The sequence below is a fragment of the Gekko japonicus genome, unplaced genomic scaffold (assembly GCF_001447785.1).
Source record: "Gekko japonicus isolate JY-2015 unplaced genomic scaffold, Gekko_japonicus_V1.1 scaffold443, whole genome shotgun sequence".
In the NCBI taxonomy this organism is placed as follows: Eukaryota; Metazoa; Chordata; class Lepidosauria; order Squamata; family Gekkonidae; genus Gekko; species Gekko japonicus.
The window spans coordinates 699,512-717,619 of NW_015172565.1; the positions used below are offsets into that span (position 1 = coordinate 699,512).

Genomic DNA, 18,108 nt, shown 5'->3' on the forward strand with positions numbered 1-18,108 from the left:
GGTGAATGTTATATTACTTACAGTTAAGGTTATTAATGGAAAATGTCCGACTCTGATTTGTAAACAAGATGATAAACGGTGGATATGTATATTCTTTTATTCAAAACAAATAAAAATTTATATACGAAAAAAAGAATTGTTAGAGATAAAATTCTTAAAGCAGCCAATGGAGTTACCCTGAAAATCAAGGGCAAAGAGATTAAAGTACTAAAGGACATACCATTTGAAATAAGGAAGAAAAGGTGTAAATATAAAGACTGATCGCATTCCTTCAAAAGAAACAAATTGTCTACAGATGAATTTTTCCCGAAGGAGTCATCTTTAAGTTTGCAAATGGAAAAAAAAAATTGACACTCTGAAAAAAGCAAATGAATTCCTGCACCTGCACAGCTGTCCAACAGATGGGAAAGAAGAAGACAAAGGCAGTCCTGAGAAGGAAGATGGAGATGGAGTAGAGCCATCTTCTGGTGAAGAATCAGACTCAAATTTGGGGGCTGCGGCCCCAAAACGAGGCTATAAGTTGAGGAAACCAAAAGAAAAAAAATGACTTGTTATTATAACTCTGAAGTTTAAAGAATGTTTAAAATAAGATTTCTTAGACTCTTTAAGAAGTCATAGTAGACGATGTTTAAGTTGGAGCAGAAGTTTGAAAGATGATAAACATGTTGAATGAATTTATATGAATATTTAGCTATATAAGCTTGTAATCTTGTTAAAGCAGTTTGTATGACACCCACTCTTGGGTTTTTAGAGATTACTTAGCCCCTTAAGAAACCTCTCAGACAAATGATGGGAGAAAACTGATCCCTTTCCTATTTTTTCACGTAGTGTTTAGTTTTAGAAAATGCAATAAAAAAATCCCCTTCAGGGGCAAAAAAGAAAAGAAAGACAGAACCCTTTAGTTAAAAGCCTGAGTAAAGAGAAATGTTTTGACCTGATGCCTAAAGGAAAGGAAAGTAGGTGCCAGGCCAGCCTCAAGGGGGAGGACATGCCAAAAGCAGGGTGCCATAGAGGGTTCTGCTAAAGAACAGATAGCAAGGAGTTTGAAAGGCTTGAGCATTAACTGTGCTAACACAACGGATCGAAACCATTGGGGCACCAAAGGATCTCTGGGCACGCAGAGATTACTTAGCCCCTTAAGAAACCTCTCAGACAAATGATGGGAGAAAACTGATCATCCCTCATAGCAGCCAGACGTACCTTCAAAGAAGAAAACACTAGGCCCTTAGCTCTCAGGTGTATTAAATAATCAAATATGACCTGCGAAGGAGCACCACCTGGTGACACGTCCTTCTTACTACACCAAAGGAAAAATTGCCTCCACTTATACATATAGGATTTCCTAGTGTTAGGCTTGCATGACTGCAGGAGAATGTCATTAAGCTCCTTAGAAAATATTAGATCTCTAAAGCCTCCAAGCCATCAGGTTGCGATGGTTCAGATCACGATGAAGCACCTGGCTGATGCTGATTAAATCTGGTTGGTTTGGTAGGGGAAGCAACTGGCCCTGGGAGATCTCCATAAGGATCAGAAACCATATTTCCGAGGCCAAAAGGGTGCTACCAGGATCATGTTTGAACTCTCCGTCCTGAATTTATTACCCTGATAAGGAGCAGGAATGGAGGGAATGCATAAAATAAGGCTTTCTGCTAACATAGCTGCAATTCATCCCTAGGGAACCAATTCCTACTACTGCTCAGGAACAGAACCTTACAGCCCTCTTGTTTTTTCACACTGTAAAAAGATCAACATCTGGAACATCCCAGAGGGTAAAAAGTGGTTCCAGCTAAGTGGCCTTTATAGACCACTTGTGGGAGAGTGTGCCAGCCCTGCTCGATCCGTTGGCTTCCATGTTTAAATTCTCAGGGATGTGGATAGCTTGAATGGAAGCACTGAGCCTCACTGCTGTGTCCCATGCAAGGGTAGCTTCCTGACATAAACCTCTGAACCCTGTATCCCCTTGCTTGTTTAAATAAAACACTCTAACTGTATTGTCCACCTGGACAAGAATGGATCAGTTCTGAAAGATATCTGGGAAACCCCTAGCTGACAATCCCTCACAGCAGGTGCCCTAACCCAAGAGAGAAACGTACATAGTGAAGACTACCTCATGTTCAGAAACTTAGATGGACAGCCCCGGAATAAATTATCCATAGAAGAACACCACAATAAAGAATGTATAACAGGTCTGGGAATATAGAATCAGTGCCATAAGGTAAGAACCCCAGTTCTATAACGACAGAAACCAGATCTGCAGATGTCGCTTATGTGGTAGAAGCCATATATCCCAAAAGTCGCAGAATTTCCCAAACCGATTAGAACCGGTGAGAACTGAACTGTCTCACCAAGGCCAAGATAGCCTGTACCCTTTCAGGAGGTAGAAACCCCTTCCCCATTAGGGAATCTAGCATAGCTCTGATAAATTGTACCCTCTGAGATGGAATTAATTGTGATTTGACCCAATTTACCAGGAGTCCTAGTCTTTAACAGGTCTCCAGGACAAGAGTGCAGTGACTCAACAATCAGTCCTTGGAATCAGCCACCAGAATATCTTGCAACCCCACCACTGTTCCCTCTAAGCTGAGAGTGTGAGCTAGCTCACAATTTCTTAGCCTCCGGCTCACACATTTTTATCTTAGCTCAGGAAGGATGGCTCCGGAGTAAACTAATTTATGCAGTAGCCAGGTCAGTTGCTCACAACTTTAACGCCAATAGCTCACAAAGTAGAATTTTTGCTCACAAGATTCTACAGCTTAGAGGGAACACTGAACCCCACATACGGAGGTAAGCAACAACTGAGGCTAAATACTTCGAGAATACCCTGGGTGCAGTGGCTAGACCAAAGGGTAGAACAGTGTCCTGAAAATCTCATTTCCCCATATGAAAAGCATAAGAACTTGCGATGCTGAGGGTGGACTGAAACATGAAAATAGGCATCTTTTAAATCAACAATGATGAACCAACAATCACATTTTAATAATGGTAAAATCAAAGGAATGGACACCATACAGAACTTTGAAATGTGAAGAAAAACGTTTAATTTTCTGAGGTCTAAAATGGGTCTAACTCCCCCATCTTTCTTATTTACTAGGAACATATGAGAGAAGAAACCATCTGATGTCTGAGACAATGTAACCTCCTCTATGGTGCCCTTGTCAATTAAGGAGCTGCTTGGCTGGATCCCCTTAAAGGTAAACAGCAAGGGGGGATAGACTTAAATTCTAATCTGTAACCAAATCTAACTATGGACAAAACCCACTCGTCAGAAGTAATAGCCTCCTAGGCTATAGCAAACTGAGCCAGCCTGACCCTGGCAACGATCCTAGTAGACTGACTTTTGGAATGAAGTTGTCTCTCTGGAAGAGGGCATTTGCTGATTCGACATAGGTTGATTGGAACCCTTGCACCTATGGTAACCTTTCTGTGGAGAAAATGGCTTAAGGGTATGATACTGAGACCCCAAGAGGCCAGAAAAATGGTAGTCCCTTTGAAATGGATGTCAGGGCTGTCTCACAAAGGACCTCTGCTTAAATTGGGACGTGCATGAGTGTGAGACTCCTGGGGACTTAACTGAGATGTCTGCTTGTTCTTCTTTATCAGGGAAAGCATCTCATCCGCCTTGGAAAAGAAGAGAGTGAAACATTTGAAAAGTAAGTCCTCAACTTTAAGCCTGGTCTCCATAGGCAAGGCCATTGATCTTAACCAAGCGTGGCGCCTGAATACTATGGAGCTCGCCAAAGCCCACACAGCCAAATCCGCAGAATGCCATCCCACATTAATTTCTTGCTTTGAAATTTTAATGGCCTCTGTATGCAGAACTTTAGTAAGGGGATGCTTATCTTCTGGCAGGAGTTCCAGGAATGGAAGAATCCGAGGTAATGACTTCTGTCTTGAGAGACTGGGCCATACAAATAATCTGTTCTCAAACATTCGGAGATCCTCCATGATAGAGATGGCTCACCTATCCTCTTGTCTGGGCTTGGATCCAATTTTGTGTCGGATCTGTTGGATTCAATAGCTGTTTCATCTCCTCTCACTGCTGGAACAGGAGAACCCAGCCTGTGTGAGATGGTCGCTGAAGGCAGATACGACGACACCCAGTGAGGGTAATGATAAACACTTGCATCCTTGGGGCTTGCAAAGCTGTCACCCCATTCCTCCAAATATCCTGGAAACATCATGTAGAAATGTGACGGCCACTGCATAGGCGGTTGGGGCTGAGACCACAGAATTGTGGCCATTTGTTCTGGTTTGGACTCACACAGAGCCTGGTCATGTGGTAAGCCAGTATTTTCGCCCCCATCGGAGACAGAAACAGGTGGAGATCTTGGAGATGGGGCCCTGTTTTTCTCCTGCAAGCTTGGCGTTGGCTCAGGAATGCAGATGGGAACATTCTGCTGTGGAGCCGGTTTACACTGTTCCTTTGTCTTGCCTTTAGCCTTCTTAGCTGGAGGCTCAAAAGAGGTGCGATGAACCTAAGGGGAGTGCAACTGAGATCGGATCCACTGAGATATGGATACAGGAAGTGAAGCTGAATGCATCGATTCCGAAGATGTGGAATTGGGAGCTTTCTCTAGGACTGACTTGGATGCGGGCTCCGAGGCTTTAAAGGCTTTCTCCCACAATGCTGCCTTAAGTTTCAGTGCCCTACCTGCCAAGTTTTGGGGGTGCAGCACTGGCAGGCCTTACATGTGGAGACACTATGCCCTTCACCAAACAGAACAGACAAAGGCCATATTTATCAGTTTGGGTCATCTTTGCTCCACATCAGGAGCACTTCTTGAAAAGGGCTTTCTGAGCCATGGAAGGCCTCAGAAGCCGAAGTAGCTTCGATGAATCTGGACGAAAACCTCTCAATTGTAGCTGGAGATTCCAAAAACAACTTTCTCCTTCAGTGGCAAAAGAGGAACTGAGGGTAAGGGGGTGGTCTCTGGGCAGGAACAAGCTTCTGACTCCAGCATGCAGCACCCCTGGAGGCTTTTAGCTGTAAAGAGCTATCCAATGGTAGGCCTGCTCATGTGCAGTCCCCATGTGGGACTGCACAAAAGATCGATGATGAAGCAGTATCTTGGAAAAGTTCCAGCCTCCAAGCCCATTTTATACTTCTTGTAGATAAGCATGAGTAACTCAAAACTGGAAGTAACGTTTTCCATTCCTGACAAGACTTTCTGTTAACTTTGTCAGTAGCTGGCTTACAGGCTGCTTCAAACCAGTTCTTTCAAGTCCAGTCACCTCATTATCTCTTCAACACAGCATGTTCCTTTTTCGCCTACGTGACCTCTTCATCCAGCCCTAATGTAGACTTCAGCAGACTTGCCTGAAGTCAGGCTAAAACAAATTTTCTTCCTCAACACCCTGCTTAATCATGGACTAAAATATAGGCATATCTTAAGAATTCCATTTACCTGGAGTCCTTGTCGAATGAGTCATTGATAGCTGCAACTGGATCCTCTTGTTTCATCATGTCCTCCAGTTCTTTCAGACATTCATTATACTAGGAAAAGTCACACCATTAGCAGTAAATTCTAGTGCCTCACTGCTCCCAAGTGATAACAAATCTTTTTGTTTCATGATCTAATAAACTTTTCCTACCTTATTCTTTTTTTCACCACAGAAATCTAACAGCGAATCACAGAAATGGTATCCTATGGATTCCAAATCCTTTGTATTAAAGTGGGAACCACTGTTGCCTGGGATATGAAGGGAAACATCAGTGAAGAAATACCTGTCCTGCCCAATGCCAGCAATTATTTTATTTGTTATAACTGGAAAAACAAGACTTCTGGCTACTGCTTTGCAAGTCTAAAATTCTTTTTTGTAGCAAAATACTTTAGGTTTCTTCTAAATTCTTGCCAAAGGCCTCTGTCAGTTATCTTGGACTCACAGCATTCCCAAAGTGCATGGACTGCAGAGATTGCATCTGTTACAGACTAAAGGACTTATCTACACTACAAATGCATATGTATCTTAAATAACTTTAATATCATGGGTCCTCTCAAAACATTCTGGGAACTGTGAAATGCTGAGAACTCTCTGACAGAAAGGTCTAGCACTTCTGCCCTAGGAATGACAATCCCTAAGGGATTACTTTTAAAGTAGTCTGTATAGGCACAGATATTTATCTCAGGAACTAAATACATCCATCAATAAATATATATGGTACTGAATGTATAAATAAAGTTGGATCCTATGAATCCTAAATAAAAGCTGCTCTTTTCTTCCTTCCCCTTTCTTTAGCAGCTCCCTAGGACTCCTGAAAAGTCACAGCTTGGGATAAAAAGGTTTGTGGACAATGTATCATGAGGCATAAGTGAACTACAGTAAAGAGGAGGAACTGGTTGAAATCAACACTTGTTCCACTGGAAAGCTTGCTCTGCCATACTTCATCCACCAGTTGAAGGACCAAAGTGGGGGCAGTTTTGCCCAGTTCACTGCATCTCTTCTGTGCCTTGTGGCATTTTATAAATGAGGCTCCTTTTACCTCCAGCATTGGCTTTGCAGGAGTCTTGCAGGAGGGAAGGGGAAGGCAGGGAAAGATCCTTCACAAGGTTCTTACACCTGCAGTCTACGGAATCCAACTCACTGTGTTTTATGGACATTAGCCTTGATATATATGTACATATCTGCTCACCTTGGGCTTAACTGCTACATTTGATATCTACAATCATTTGTTTGTTTTGCGAAGTGCACATGCGTCTGTAATGATATTTCAACACCATACGCATTTGGCATTGTCTTTAACAAACACAACAAGCTTGTATCATATTCATCTCAACCAGCAATAGCAAATCTGAGGACCTCACTCAATGACTCAATATCCTTTCTGCAGAAAAAAATATATTTGCTTTACCCAGTTTAGAGCCACAGAAAGTAACTTCCAAGGTATAGCTATTGCTGATGCCCATCTTCCACATCACTACTCGACCTGTCCCTTCTTTGCCCTTCTGTGTCTTGAAACTGCAATCTGGGAATGAAAACTTACACAAAAAGATGTGTGATCAGTGCTGTGCTTTTTAACGCTAAACAGCTTTCCTTTCTAATAAGGGCCAAACAAGACGTTTCGACAGACACAGAGTTGCTGCCCCAAATGACCCTCTCATGTCACATGCTCCCTCCATCTGCAGTTTCACTTCCCTGTGACATGGCATCAGCACACCACCCCATGTCATTGGCTGTTGCTGATGGGTGTACGTGCGGGAGAAAGAAATGCATCATCTGGCAATGTCATACTGTGATTAAGTGAAGCTATACATTGTATAGAGAGCGGGAAGGACATGACACAAGTATGCCGAGTCTGCCATAACACAATTTGGCTCAGAGGCAGGGAGGAAAGCGGAAGTGTTCAATATTTTTACAAGCTTTTTATAACCATGAAACCTAAAGTATAAATAAAACAATGTTAAGCCACTTATATTCTAATCACATACAACCAAGATGTCAACAACTACAATTAACAGTAAAAGGTATGACTACGATCTGCTTTTTCTAGAGTACACAATGAATTCCCACAGGAGTACATTGCACGGAAGATCTGTGTGCCTTATATTCAGTCAAAACTCATCTATTGCAGTCATACTTGTTAATGCTTAATTTAACTGAAACGAACTCCAAGTAAATGTAACTGTGTCTACTCCTATTCATCCCATGTTATTGGCCTTTCCCTTCTCTTCACAGGTCTCCCCTTCTACTGAAATCTAGGATGAGTCCACACAGGGGTGTGAAATCATGCCACTGTCATAGCAGCAACAGCAAGTAGAGTGGGAATGCACAGGAGCAGTGTCCACAGAGACCTTTCCCAGACTGCTCACTGCATAAAAACAGTCATGCTGGGATTCCCAACAGCCCTTTCCGCTCATTTTCCTTTTCCCTACCAAGCCATCCTGTAATTCTACCACATTGCTCTCAGCAGGGAAACTGGAAAAACTTTTAAAGAACTAAAGGTGTGTGTGGGGGGTGCCCTTGCCATTGTGAAAAATGGTCTGCTGTGCCTCCCCTTCCCCATGATGACGACAGAGGATTTGTCTACATAGAGACTCCTCTGCAGCTACTCCACATATTCCCCTTTTGGCAGGATTAAAACAGGTTCCCTTTATCCAGTTTAAAGGGGAAAGTCCCAAGAATGCCACAAGCTGTGTGCCAAATAAATGTAATGTCATGGTAACTTCTGTGGGGCGGGGACCAGAAGGAGGAGGAGGAAGAGATTGGATTTATACCCCGCCCTTCACTACCCAAAGGTGTCTCAGAGCGGCTTACAAACTCCTTTCCCTTCCCCTCCCCACAACAGACACCCTGTGAGGTAGGTGGGGCTGAAAGAGCTCTGACAGAAACTGCTCTTTTTCAAGAACAGCTCTTATCAGAACTACGGCTTGCCCAAGGTAATCCAGCCAGGTGCAAGTGGAGGAGTGGGGAAACAAACCCGGTTCTCCCAGATTAGAGTCCGCGCACTTAACCACTACACCAAACTGGCTCTATTGATTGTGCTATAGAAATATTATGATCATTCATGTACTTAACATCTTATGAGAGCTATCTACTTGCACAAGCAATGTAATACAGGAAGAGGAACTCAAGAACCGCTGTGCAACAACTTCTGTGAAGAGGGACATACATTTTCAGCTTCTGCTGTTCACAGAAACTGAGGCAACAATATTGGGAGTTCCCTCTTTCTGAACAAATACGCTGGTTTTTGGGGGGACTCTTAAACAGCAGCAAGAATTGCCCTAGAGAACAGTGACATAAGATATAACTGCTGGGTGAACAAAGTTTGAGTCCAGTGGCACCTTTAAAACCAACAAGGTTTCTTTAGTATTTATTCTTAGTTAATTTGACAACTGAGCAAGTCACATCCCAACAAGTTAGCTGCCTCTTTAGTTGTATAGTAGGCTACCATTTAGCATGAATTGGTTTCCTTTTAAGGAGTACAATATTGTGTGAGACACATATTCAAATGAAGGCCTCAATCAACAACTGGGAATTCTGAAAGTGTCAGAATTCTGAATGGATCACTATCACCGTCCTTCTTGTGATAAAACTACTATTGTTGCCAGTCATGCAACTCTGCATGTTTGAGTCATGCTTATAAAAGGGCTCTCTGCAGAGACCCTACTATGGTTATATGCAGGGGGGGGGGGTGTTTTTAAAACCGAGGTGCTGTAACTCTCAAGAGGGAAATGATGTTTTCGATCTGTATACTGAAAATTAATGAACTTTTAAACATTTTAAAAGACTTTTGTCTAAGAGGTTCTGGAACTCTGTTCCAGTGCATCCCCCCAGAAAAAGCCCTGGTTATATGTCCTAGTAGGCTAACACAGCATAAGTAGTATGACGTTAGAACACTAAACGTGCTGAGAAATTAGGTACATGATTTAGCAAACTCTGAACGACTGATAGCAGATTTCTTCTACTGCTATAAAGTTAATGTAATAAAGTTAAAGGTTGCCTTACTTTATCTGGACAATTTTTGCTCATAAGGAAAGGAAAAATTCGCTGGTGTAAGCTTGTCCCTTCTTCTTGCTGCTCCCTTTTTTCACAGCCATACATGAAGACATTCTCTTTCCTGCTATGACCGTGAAGGTCACAATACAGGAGGACATTGCGCTCTTCCATTACTCTTTGAGAAGGAAGAAAATGATTATACATGAACAACTTTGGTTTACTGTAATTCAGACATCCCCAGCCTGCTTTCTTGGATTACAGCAGTAATTACAGGAAACAGCCACTGGAGCTATTACTGATTTTCAGAGATCTATTGCTGGTGGCATATTTATGTTTAGAACAAGCCCCAGTAAGGTATCCCATGGACTACAATGTCAAGGCAAATTGTATATACTGGCCACCCATTAAATCTTCCACTTAATCAAATATTGCTTGCATTACAGTATTCATTTTGGACACTCGAATGTGTGACTGAACAACAAATGCTGTCTCTCCTGAGAACCTTCTCATGGCAGTATGAAAATGCTCTCTAGGTGACAGCTGACACTTAAATTATCATCATACATAAGCACAATTAGGAGGAGGAGGAAGATCCTGTTTGGAAAGAAAATCCCCACTTGTTACTGGAGGTTGGCTTTTCTATTCTATACGACAGTTACAATAATGCACAAGATAATGACAAGAGTCACTGGAAAAGACAATAATGCTGGAAGAAGAAGAAAAGAGAAGAGATTGGATATATACCCTGCCCTTCACTACCCAAAGGTGTCTCAGAGTGGCTTACAAACTCCTTTCCCTTCCCCTCCCCACAACAGACACCCTGTGAGGGAGGTGGGGCTGAGAGAGCTCTTGACAGAAACTGCTCTTTTTAAAGAACAGCTCTTATCAGAGCTATGGCTTGCCCAAGGTCATCCAGCCAGGTGCAAGTGGAGGAGTGGGAAATCAAACCTGGTTCTCCCAGATTAGAGTCCGCGCACTTAACCACTACACCAAATCGGCTAGGAAAGGTTGAAGGCAGCAAGAAAAGAGGAAGACCCAACATGACATGGATTTACTCAATAAAAGAAGGCACGGCCCTCAGTTTACAAGACCTGAAAATGGTTGTTAACAATAGGGTGTTTTGGAGGTCATTAATTCATAAGGTTGCCATAAATTGGAAGTGGCTTGATAGCACTTAACACACACACACACACACACACACACCAGTTACAGAAACTATACAGTACGTCTTTAGGACAATCAAAACGCACCAAAATGCAATAATCTCGAAAGTAAATAAAATGTCATGCAGTGAATACTGGGCATATGTTAATATATTAATATCAGGCTCAGAGAAAACAGAGTGGCTATACTAAATAGAGAGGAGGAGAGATTGTGTTACCTTTTTACCTTTTGATCATGGTCCGGGTGCACCAAACAGGAGGGAAAGATTCCTTGAGATCGGATCTGTAGGTTCGATTCAAATCCCTACCTGCTAAAGAGCAGCGGTAATTGCCCACAATGACACCATCAGGATTTAACATGGGCACAACTTTGAAAACAAAGGTGTCTCGGAGCAACCGGGCAGTGTCTGAATCCCCCAGAATATAATCCAGAAAGCCTTTCATCATCCAGGAGCTGTTTGTTTCACCTGGGTGCACTCTGGCAGTCAAAATCACAGCAGCCTTGCGTTTTTCCTCCTGGAAATCTTGCAGAGGATTGGTGATGGTTAAAACATAGATAATGTTTCTAGCTAGGGACTGGCACAAGATGCGAATCTTGCAGAACTTGGACCTCTTTGGGTCTCTGGCAATAGCTGACAGATAGTCTTGCAGGTTGCTGTAAGTATAAGGATAGCAATGGGCAAAGTAGCAAGTATCCCTGTCATGAGGGAATTGGAATGTCCACGTGAGGGAAAAATACTGACGCCCATCCTGACTGAGATTGTTTCTGTAATACCTGATTGCATTTCCTGTCCTTTGCCATCCCACTTTGTGGATCTTTGCTTCGGCCTCTGAATACAGCAACGGGCGCATACCACGATTGTACAAGCTTGTTGGTTTGGTGAAATTGACAATGGTGAAACGATACGGCCTTCCTGCTTGCGTGTTGGTGACCTGGAAGTAGTACCACTGAGTGTGCTTATTTGTGTACAGATCAGTGCGTAATGTCAGCTGGTACTCAAAATCACTGCTACATGAGGAAAGGAGAGAAAAGATGTTTAATCTGGACTATACAGTCGGACATACACGTACTGTCATATGATACATATTTGACTTTATGTCTGTTATTTCAAATGTTTTAAAGCCAAATTGCTATCACTAATTTTTGTGTGTAGATTCTGTAGCAAGTTATTTCCCTTTACCAACTCATTTGGAAATTGTTTATATTGATATATTTGTATTTTAAAGTAGACCATGCAATTCTGCAGTGATTGTAGATCTAATTCTTGGCTGTTTTAAGAGAACATGATGGTATAATTAGGTTACATTGACCTCTGTAGAGCATGAATATCTACTTTAAAACAGATATTAAAGGCAAAGACAGTAGTTACAAGAATTTTAGAATAAAATATGGGTAACTGTGCCCATTCCATGCCATTACCTAAAACACCCAGTATGGTAGAGTTAGACAGGATCTGGTGAGACCCAGGTTCAAGTCCCACCTTGTTCCACTCATTTGCTCTCAGTCTATTTCTGCTTCAGTTGTTGTGAAAATTAAATGAAAGCGGTGACATGTGTCATCTTGAGTTCCTTGAAGGAACGGTGTGATAAAAATAACCAAATAAATAAAAAAATATTGCTTGGAACAGACAACTAAAACATTTTACAACAGAAATATGAATGATCAAAATCCACAATTGTTATGACATCCCTGATTTCACACAAAAGATTTGATCTAACCTTCCTCCAAAACTCATTCATTTGACAACCAAAGCAATTTTGGGTTTCTCTACTGCTGCATTATCACTTTACAGAGGTAGCAAAGCACAAGACTGAGCACTAAAATCCTAGCAGTAACACAAGGAATACCTTTGTACTCTTGCTGAAACCCAATCCTTAGCCCTACTACTAGAGCACAATCAACTGTAAATTTGTTATCTTGATCTCTTACCCTTTGCCCAAAGAGCTCAGTGCAGCAAATAGACTAGTATGTCCATGACTATGCCTTCCTTTGCTGCAGCACTTCTTCGGGTAGTAGTGCAAGTGAGTATTTGTGTCATCAAGAAATTGAACATTACATGTCATCCTGGCTTAAACAGAAACTTGGATTTCCTTCTCTACATTCTCTAATACCTCTCCAGGATCTATTTTATAGAAATGTTGACTGGCTGTTCTTAACATGTTTTACCAGATGAGACCTTTGTACCAGTATCTGTAAATTTTCACTTAAACTTATCATCTTGCTTATTTGTTCAAACCTCTGATCTCTTTCATCATCTATTTGTAACTGCTACACTGTTTCAAACATAAGAGTTTTATGACTGGACCTAACTTTTCTACCTTCCTTTTCTCACACACTGATTTACACTTGGAAGGCTCATGACAGGGTTTACTCTCTGCCTTAGCTCCTCCCCCCTTGTAATCTTCCCCCTCAAGTAGGAGTCCCAGTTTGATCTCCATATATCTGAAGAAGTAAGCTGTGACTCACGAAAGCTCATATTGAAATAAATGTAATTAGTCTTTAAGGCACCATTAGACTTCTGTCTTATTTGGCTTATGTTCTGAAATACTGCCATTCTTTGTGACTTATAATCTTTTGGAAAAGACATGGGTATAGTCATTCTGCGCTCTTTTAGCAGTGGCATCCTATGGAACTTTTTATACAGAAGCAGCATTTAATGCCAGTCACAGTTAAGTGACAAGATTTTGTAATACAGTTGCAAAATATAGTCTTCAGGTGGTCTGTTGTAACATTCACTGTATATATGATATGGGCTTAGGTCTAGTCTGCCAATGGCTTCAGTCTTTCTTCTTTGTTAGGTCTGTAAACTTCTAAAGCAGTGGATATTCTTTTGCTTGCAAAATGGGTCCTTGTATAAAAGAAATATATGATCTGTGCATAGGAACCTGTGGAAATCAAATGTGTTACATGTTCTCACATACTTCAGAAGAAGTACCTGATGGTGCTTAATGTAGTTCCACATAGGAAAATAAGTAGTTCTGGGCCTGGACAGTATCTGAATGGGAGAAAGACTGGGTATTCTAGGTCAGGAAAGGGTGAGTACAAATAAATAAAAATTATAAAACACTCCCGCAAGTATACATAAGCATCTGCATCTCGTCCCATGTTCTCAAACTATTATTCCAAAACCTGTTCTAAATGCTTCTCAATGCCAAAATGAACTCTGAAAGAAATCAGTAACCAGTTTTAATGATCTACCTACATTTTGACCACCTTTTGCAGGTTCCCACTTTCAAACCGTGCTTCAAAAATTAAAGTATTGTCCCAGTCTTCCAATGATTGAGGGAGCACCTGCTTGGAAGGGAAGCTTCCCCCTATGCGAGAATACATAAAGCTGGAATCCTTGTTAGCTGGACAAAGGAAACCAATAGAGAATTACTGTTATGAATGACTATAAATCTATAAAACACTCTGTGCAAAGAGACTATACAAAGTTTTTAGACATATTCTTTTCTGAAGCAAAGTATACATTTGGAAAGAAATTGTGATACATTATATATTCCCAGTTCTCTGTTTTCTTATACATAAATAATATCTCAGGAGAAGCACTGAAAAAAGAAAATTTAAATCCATGTGTTTATGATCAGGATTTCAAAAGATATTTAAATATGTATCATAAGATCTGTGAAACGTGGGCTGTGTCCTACCCTCTACTCAGCAGATCTGGAGACAGACTCCTTAGATTGCAGGAAGGCTTCAAATTAAGTGACTCCTTAGACAAGAGGAAGGCTTCAAACTTTGCAGAGAGAAGTGATAGAATATATGCCACCATCACTTATCATTTTTCTAGTCCTGCATATGGATTAAATTAGTAGGAGGAACTGACATAACTTTTGCAGTCAATTAATTCAAATCAGGCTTTTGAAACCTGACCTTGTAGGTAAGGTTGCCAGGTTCCCCCTGGCCATCAGCAGGGGATGGGGTGGGTAGGGTTGCCAGAACCAGATTAGGAAACTCCTGAAGATTTAGGGATGGAGCCTGGGGAACACAGGGACCTCAGTGAGCTACAATTCTGCAGAGTATCCATTTTCTCCAGGGGAACTGATCACTGTAGTTTGGAGTTGAGCTGTAATTCCAGGAGATCCCCAAGTCCCACCTGGAAACTGGCATCCCTACTTGTGGGCTATGTACAGACAATAAAAACTGTCTTCTTAAACTTTTTTTTTTAAGTGTAGTTGATAGGGTCCTTATTGTGTTGCTGTAAGGACACTAAAGCATGGAGGCTCTGTGGGGCATACACAGCTAGCAGCACATTTCAAAAATAGGCTTTGCAAGTAACAGGTGCCAGTGAAGGAGGCGGGCAAGGACCAGGGCAACTCTGCCCAAATTTAAAATCAAAATGAGGCCTTTGGATGCTACAGTCTGAGAACTGCTGCCCTATCTTATGAAAAATCCTCTTGTTTACATGCAGTCTATAACAAATTGTGCTCAGACCTTCATCTGCTAGATAGACAACAGCACCCTCTCCAGGGTCTGGGCAGAGTGGTTCGATTTCCAGACCTGTTGGGTTATATAATGGTTCTGGTTCAGGGGGAGTCCAGTCTGAAAAAGAAGAAATTAATGCTTAAGTTCGAGGTGTTAGTCTTTTTTTTAAAAAGGCACAGGAGAAAAAAATCCAAAATCAAGTAAAGTAATAAAGCAATCTGATGAGGGATATGAATAATAGTGCCATCGCACTTCCAGGAGAGCCAATGATAACAATACAGAGATCAGTCAGGAACAATTAATAAGAGGGTTTTGTTGAAAGCTTGGCTTTTTTTTGGTTGACTTTTCCCACAATGTTCATAGTCAGCAACACAATGCTATTATTGAGAGATCACTGAACCTGAGAAGCTATTACTGTACAAGATGGACGCTTCTTCTTTTTCCATTGTGCTGTTGGTAAGGAGACAATGGTAATTCTAAATGGGGAACCCAAAGAAGCATGAATAGATTTAACGGAGGAGATTTTTGTGGCTTGCTCTTCCCCACTTGTGCCCCCTAAGCTTCTCTAGAGGGTATTCAGGATATTAAGGAATACTGAGGGAGGCAATGGTGAGAAAGCTGCAGCCAGAGCAGGTCACTGATAGAAATCCCATCTGTAACGATTCCTTGTTTCTGTGCGTGTGTGTCTCTTTAAAAGTTTGGTTGCATGTCTGTGATAGAGTGGTTGAGAGAAGCAAGTGTGGTATGATTGGTGGTTGACAGAGAGGGGAAGGTGTTTTGGAAGTGAATCTGGTTGGATGAGTATGTGAGTCAGTCAGGAGTTTCAGTTAGATGTTGACAGTTGATGTTCAGTTAGAGTTCTGGGTTGAAGCAGTTAGAGAAGGACAGCTGCGGTTGTTCAGTGAGAAAGCTGAATGTATAGGAAAAGTAAAGTAAAGTTTAAGTGAAAGTAAAGTTAAACGAAAGCTAAAAGCTGAGTGTCATAACAAATTTAAGGGGAACAGTGATCATATATGGCATTGAGATAAACAAGTGTTACAAAGTTACATGCAAAGATCCCTGTCAGTGAGGGATAAGATTGAGTGTGATACCAAAACAATTGTACATCATTTACACATTACTAGTTACCTTGTATCACCCTCTTATTTAATATTTATTTAAATAAATCCTTTTTTATTCAAGTTTATACCAGCTCTGAATGAAATACTTCCCAGGACCACATAGTTCCTCGTAAGCCTTAAACTCGGTCTACCAACTTAGTAAGAGCAACATTATAAGCATAAAGGTTTGGAAATCCTTAAAATTTCCTCTACCCAGTTAAACAAAATACAGAACACTTTTAAAGTGAAACTAGTCCTCCCCAATAAGGAGGACGTCACACCATCCCTCAGTTTTTTATGCAGATTGCAGAAGAGTTTGCCCACTCCCTGCCATTCCTGGTTGGTCCACATACCTTCAGGAAGTGCTTTTTGAAGGGCATAGCAGATGTAGTGGTAAGGGAAAGCCAACAAACACTCTTTGCATTGATCTTGTTATACTTAGGATCCAACAAATGAGATTTCAGTCTTTTATGTGAAATAACCAGGGGTCATTTCGTAGAAAAAGGGGTGCAGGAGCTCATTAGCATAACTCATTAGCATAGCTCATTTGCATATGCCACACCCCTTACATCACCCGAAGTGTGTCAGAAGGCAACATCCACCGCTCAGGCTCCACCCCAAAAATCTCCAGGTATTTCCCAACTCAGAGCTGGCGAGCCAGCTTTACACTTTGACTAAAGACACTTTAGGTTTCCTTCGCTCTTGCAGGGGAGCTACCCTACAACAAGCATGAAAATACAGATCAAGTTAGTATGCTTTTTCTTTTTCTGCAGTAAATCATGAGAACAATCAAAAGATTATTCTGACAACAACATGCCCGGGAGAGATATTAATTAAAAGGGCAATGTTTATAGCAGTCTTGAGGAACATGCGTTCTATTGCACCTTCACACGCATTAAGACCAGACAAGGTATAATCCCAAACAGACATCACACCAGGAGCCATGTACACAATGCTGCCCATGTGTGCCATCTACCATAAACACATCAAGGCAGGCTATAGCAACTTAAAGATGGGGGAGGGAAACCAACAGATTTGTTCCAGGCAGCCCAACACACTGGGAAATTCTCTTACCCAAAACCCAAACAGAGCAAGTGGGAGACTTGCATGACATCAACTTCCAAAGAGTCATGATATTGGACAGCTTCCCAATACTTCACACCTCATGCCATTTTTTTTTTGTTTGAGTTTCTTAACACACCTTGAGTCAGCCCTAAACTAAAATCTAAATATTGACACTAAATACCAGTGGAGCCCATGCAAGTCAATTGACATTCCTGGATCTCATTATCTCCAATGGGACTTCAAGCCTCTTCCATTGTTTCTAATGGGGAATCCTGTCATTCCTTTTATACATCCCAGTTAGTTGCCCCTTTGAAACTGTACCACACCATTTTAGGTAACAGCAAAATGAAGAGCATGAACACGTGCAGAGTGCACATTTCATGCCAGTGTTCCCTCTGGGCTGCACACAGGGCAAAAGGAAATTTTAAAAGGCCTCTGATCTGTTCCCCCCTCCCCCAAAATCTTGTTCATGCAGATGGCGGAGAGAGAGAATTAAGTTGTGCAGAGAGCTGGTCGACTGACAACACAGATATATCATGGCACAAGCTCAGGGGGTTGTGGCCCCTGGCCCTGAGGGCTTCACAAGGAACCAGAATTATGATTTTGCCGCTATCAAGGCCAGGACCATAGGCAGCAGACCAAGACAGCTGGAGACAGGAAACACAAGTAAGCACCAAGATGTATAAGCCAGCACAGACAGAGAACCTCCTCCTTGCAAAAGCTTTCCCTTGACTAGAATGAGAGACCACAGAGTGGAATGACAGCCCCTGGGGGTAGCAGGAGTGTTCACTGCTACACCCTAGGGCTGTCATTCCACTCTGGGGCCTGTCATTCCAGTTCTGGAACACTCCTGGTACACCCTGGGGCTGTCATTCCACTCCGTGGTCTCTCATTCCAGTCCCTGAACACTTCAGCTATA

At 41.8% G+C, this 18,108-nt stretch overlaps 1 protein-coding gene across 1 annotated transcript in view; it reads right to left on the reverse strand.

The window, feature by feature from the left end:
• Window positions 1-3,155: 3,155 nt before the first annotated feature.
• AGBL3 (ATP/GTP binding protein-like 3) overlaps window positions 3,156-18,108 on the reverse strand; it is a 29,198-nt gene continuing 14,245 nt past the window's right edge. Inside the window, 10 exon segments of the mRNA XM_015421290.1 lie at window positions 3,156-3,184; window positions 3,962-4,168; window positions 5,406-5,451; window positions 5,453-5,494; window positions 5,593-5,690; window positions 6,851-6,977; window positions 9,445-9,610; window positions 10,825-11,607; window positions 13,802-13,949; window positions 15,034-15,141. Coding sequence (XP_015276776.1) covers window positions 3,156-3,184; window positions 3,962-4,168; window positions 5,406-5,451; window positions 5,453-5,494; window positions 5,593-5,690; window positions 6,851-6,977; window positions 9,445-9,610; window positions 10,825-11,607; window positions 13,802-13,949; window positions 15,034-15,141 — 1,754 coding nt within the window.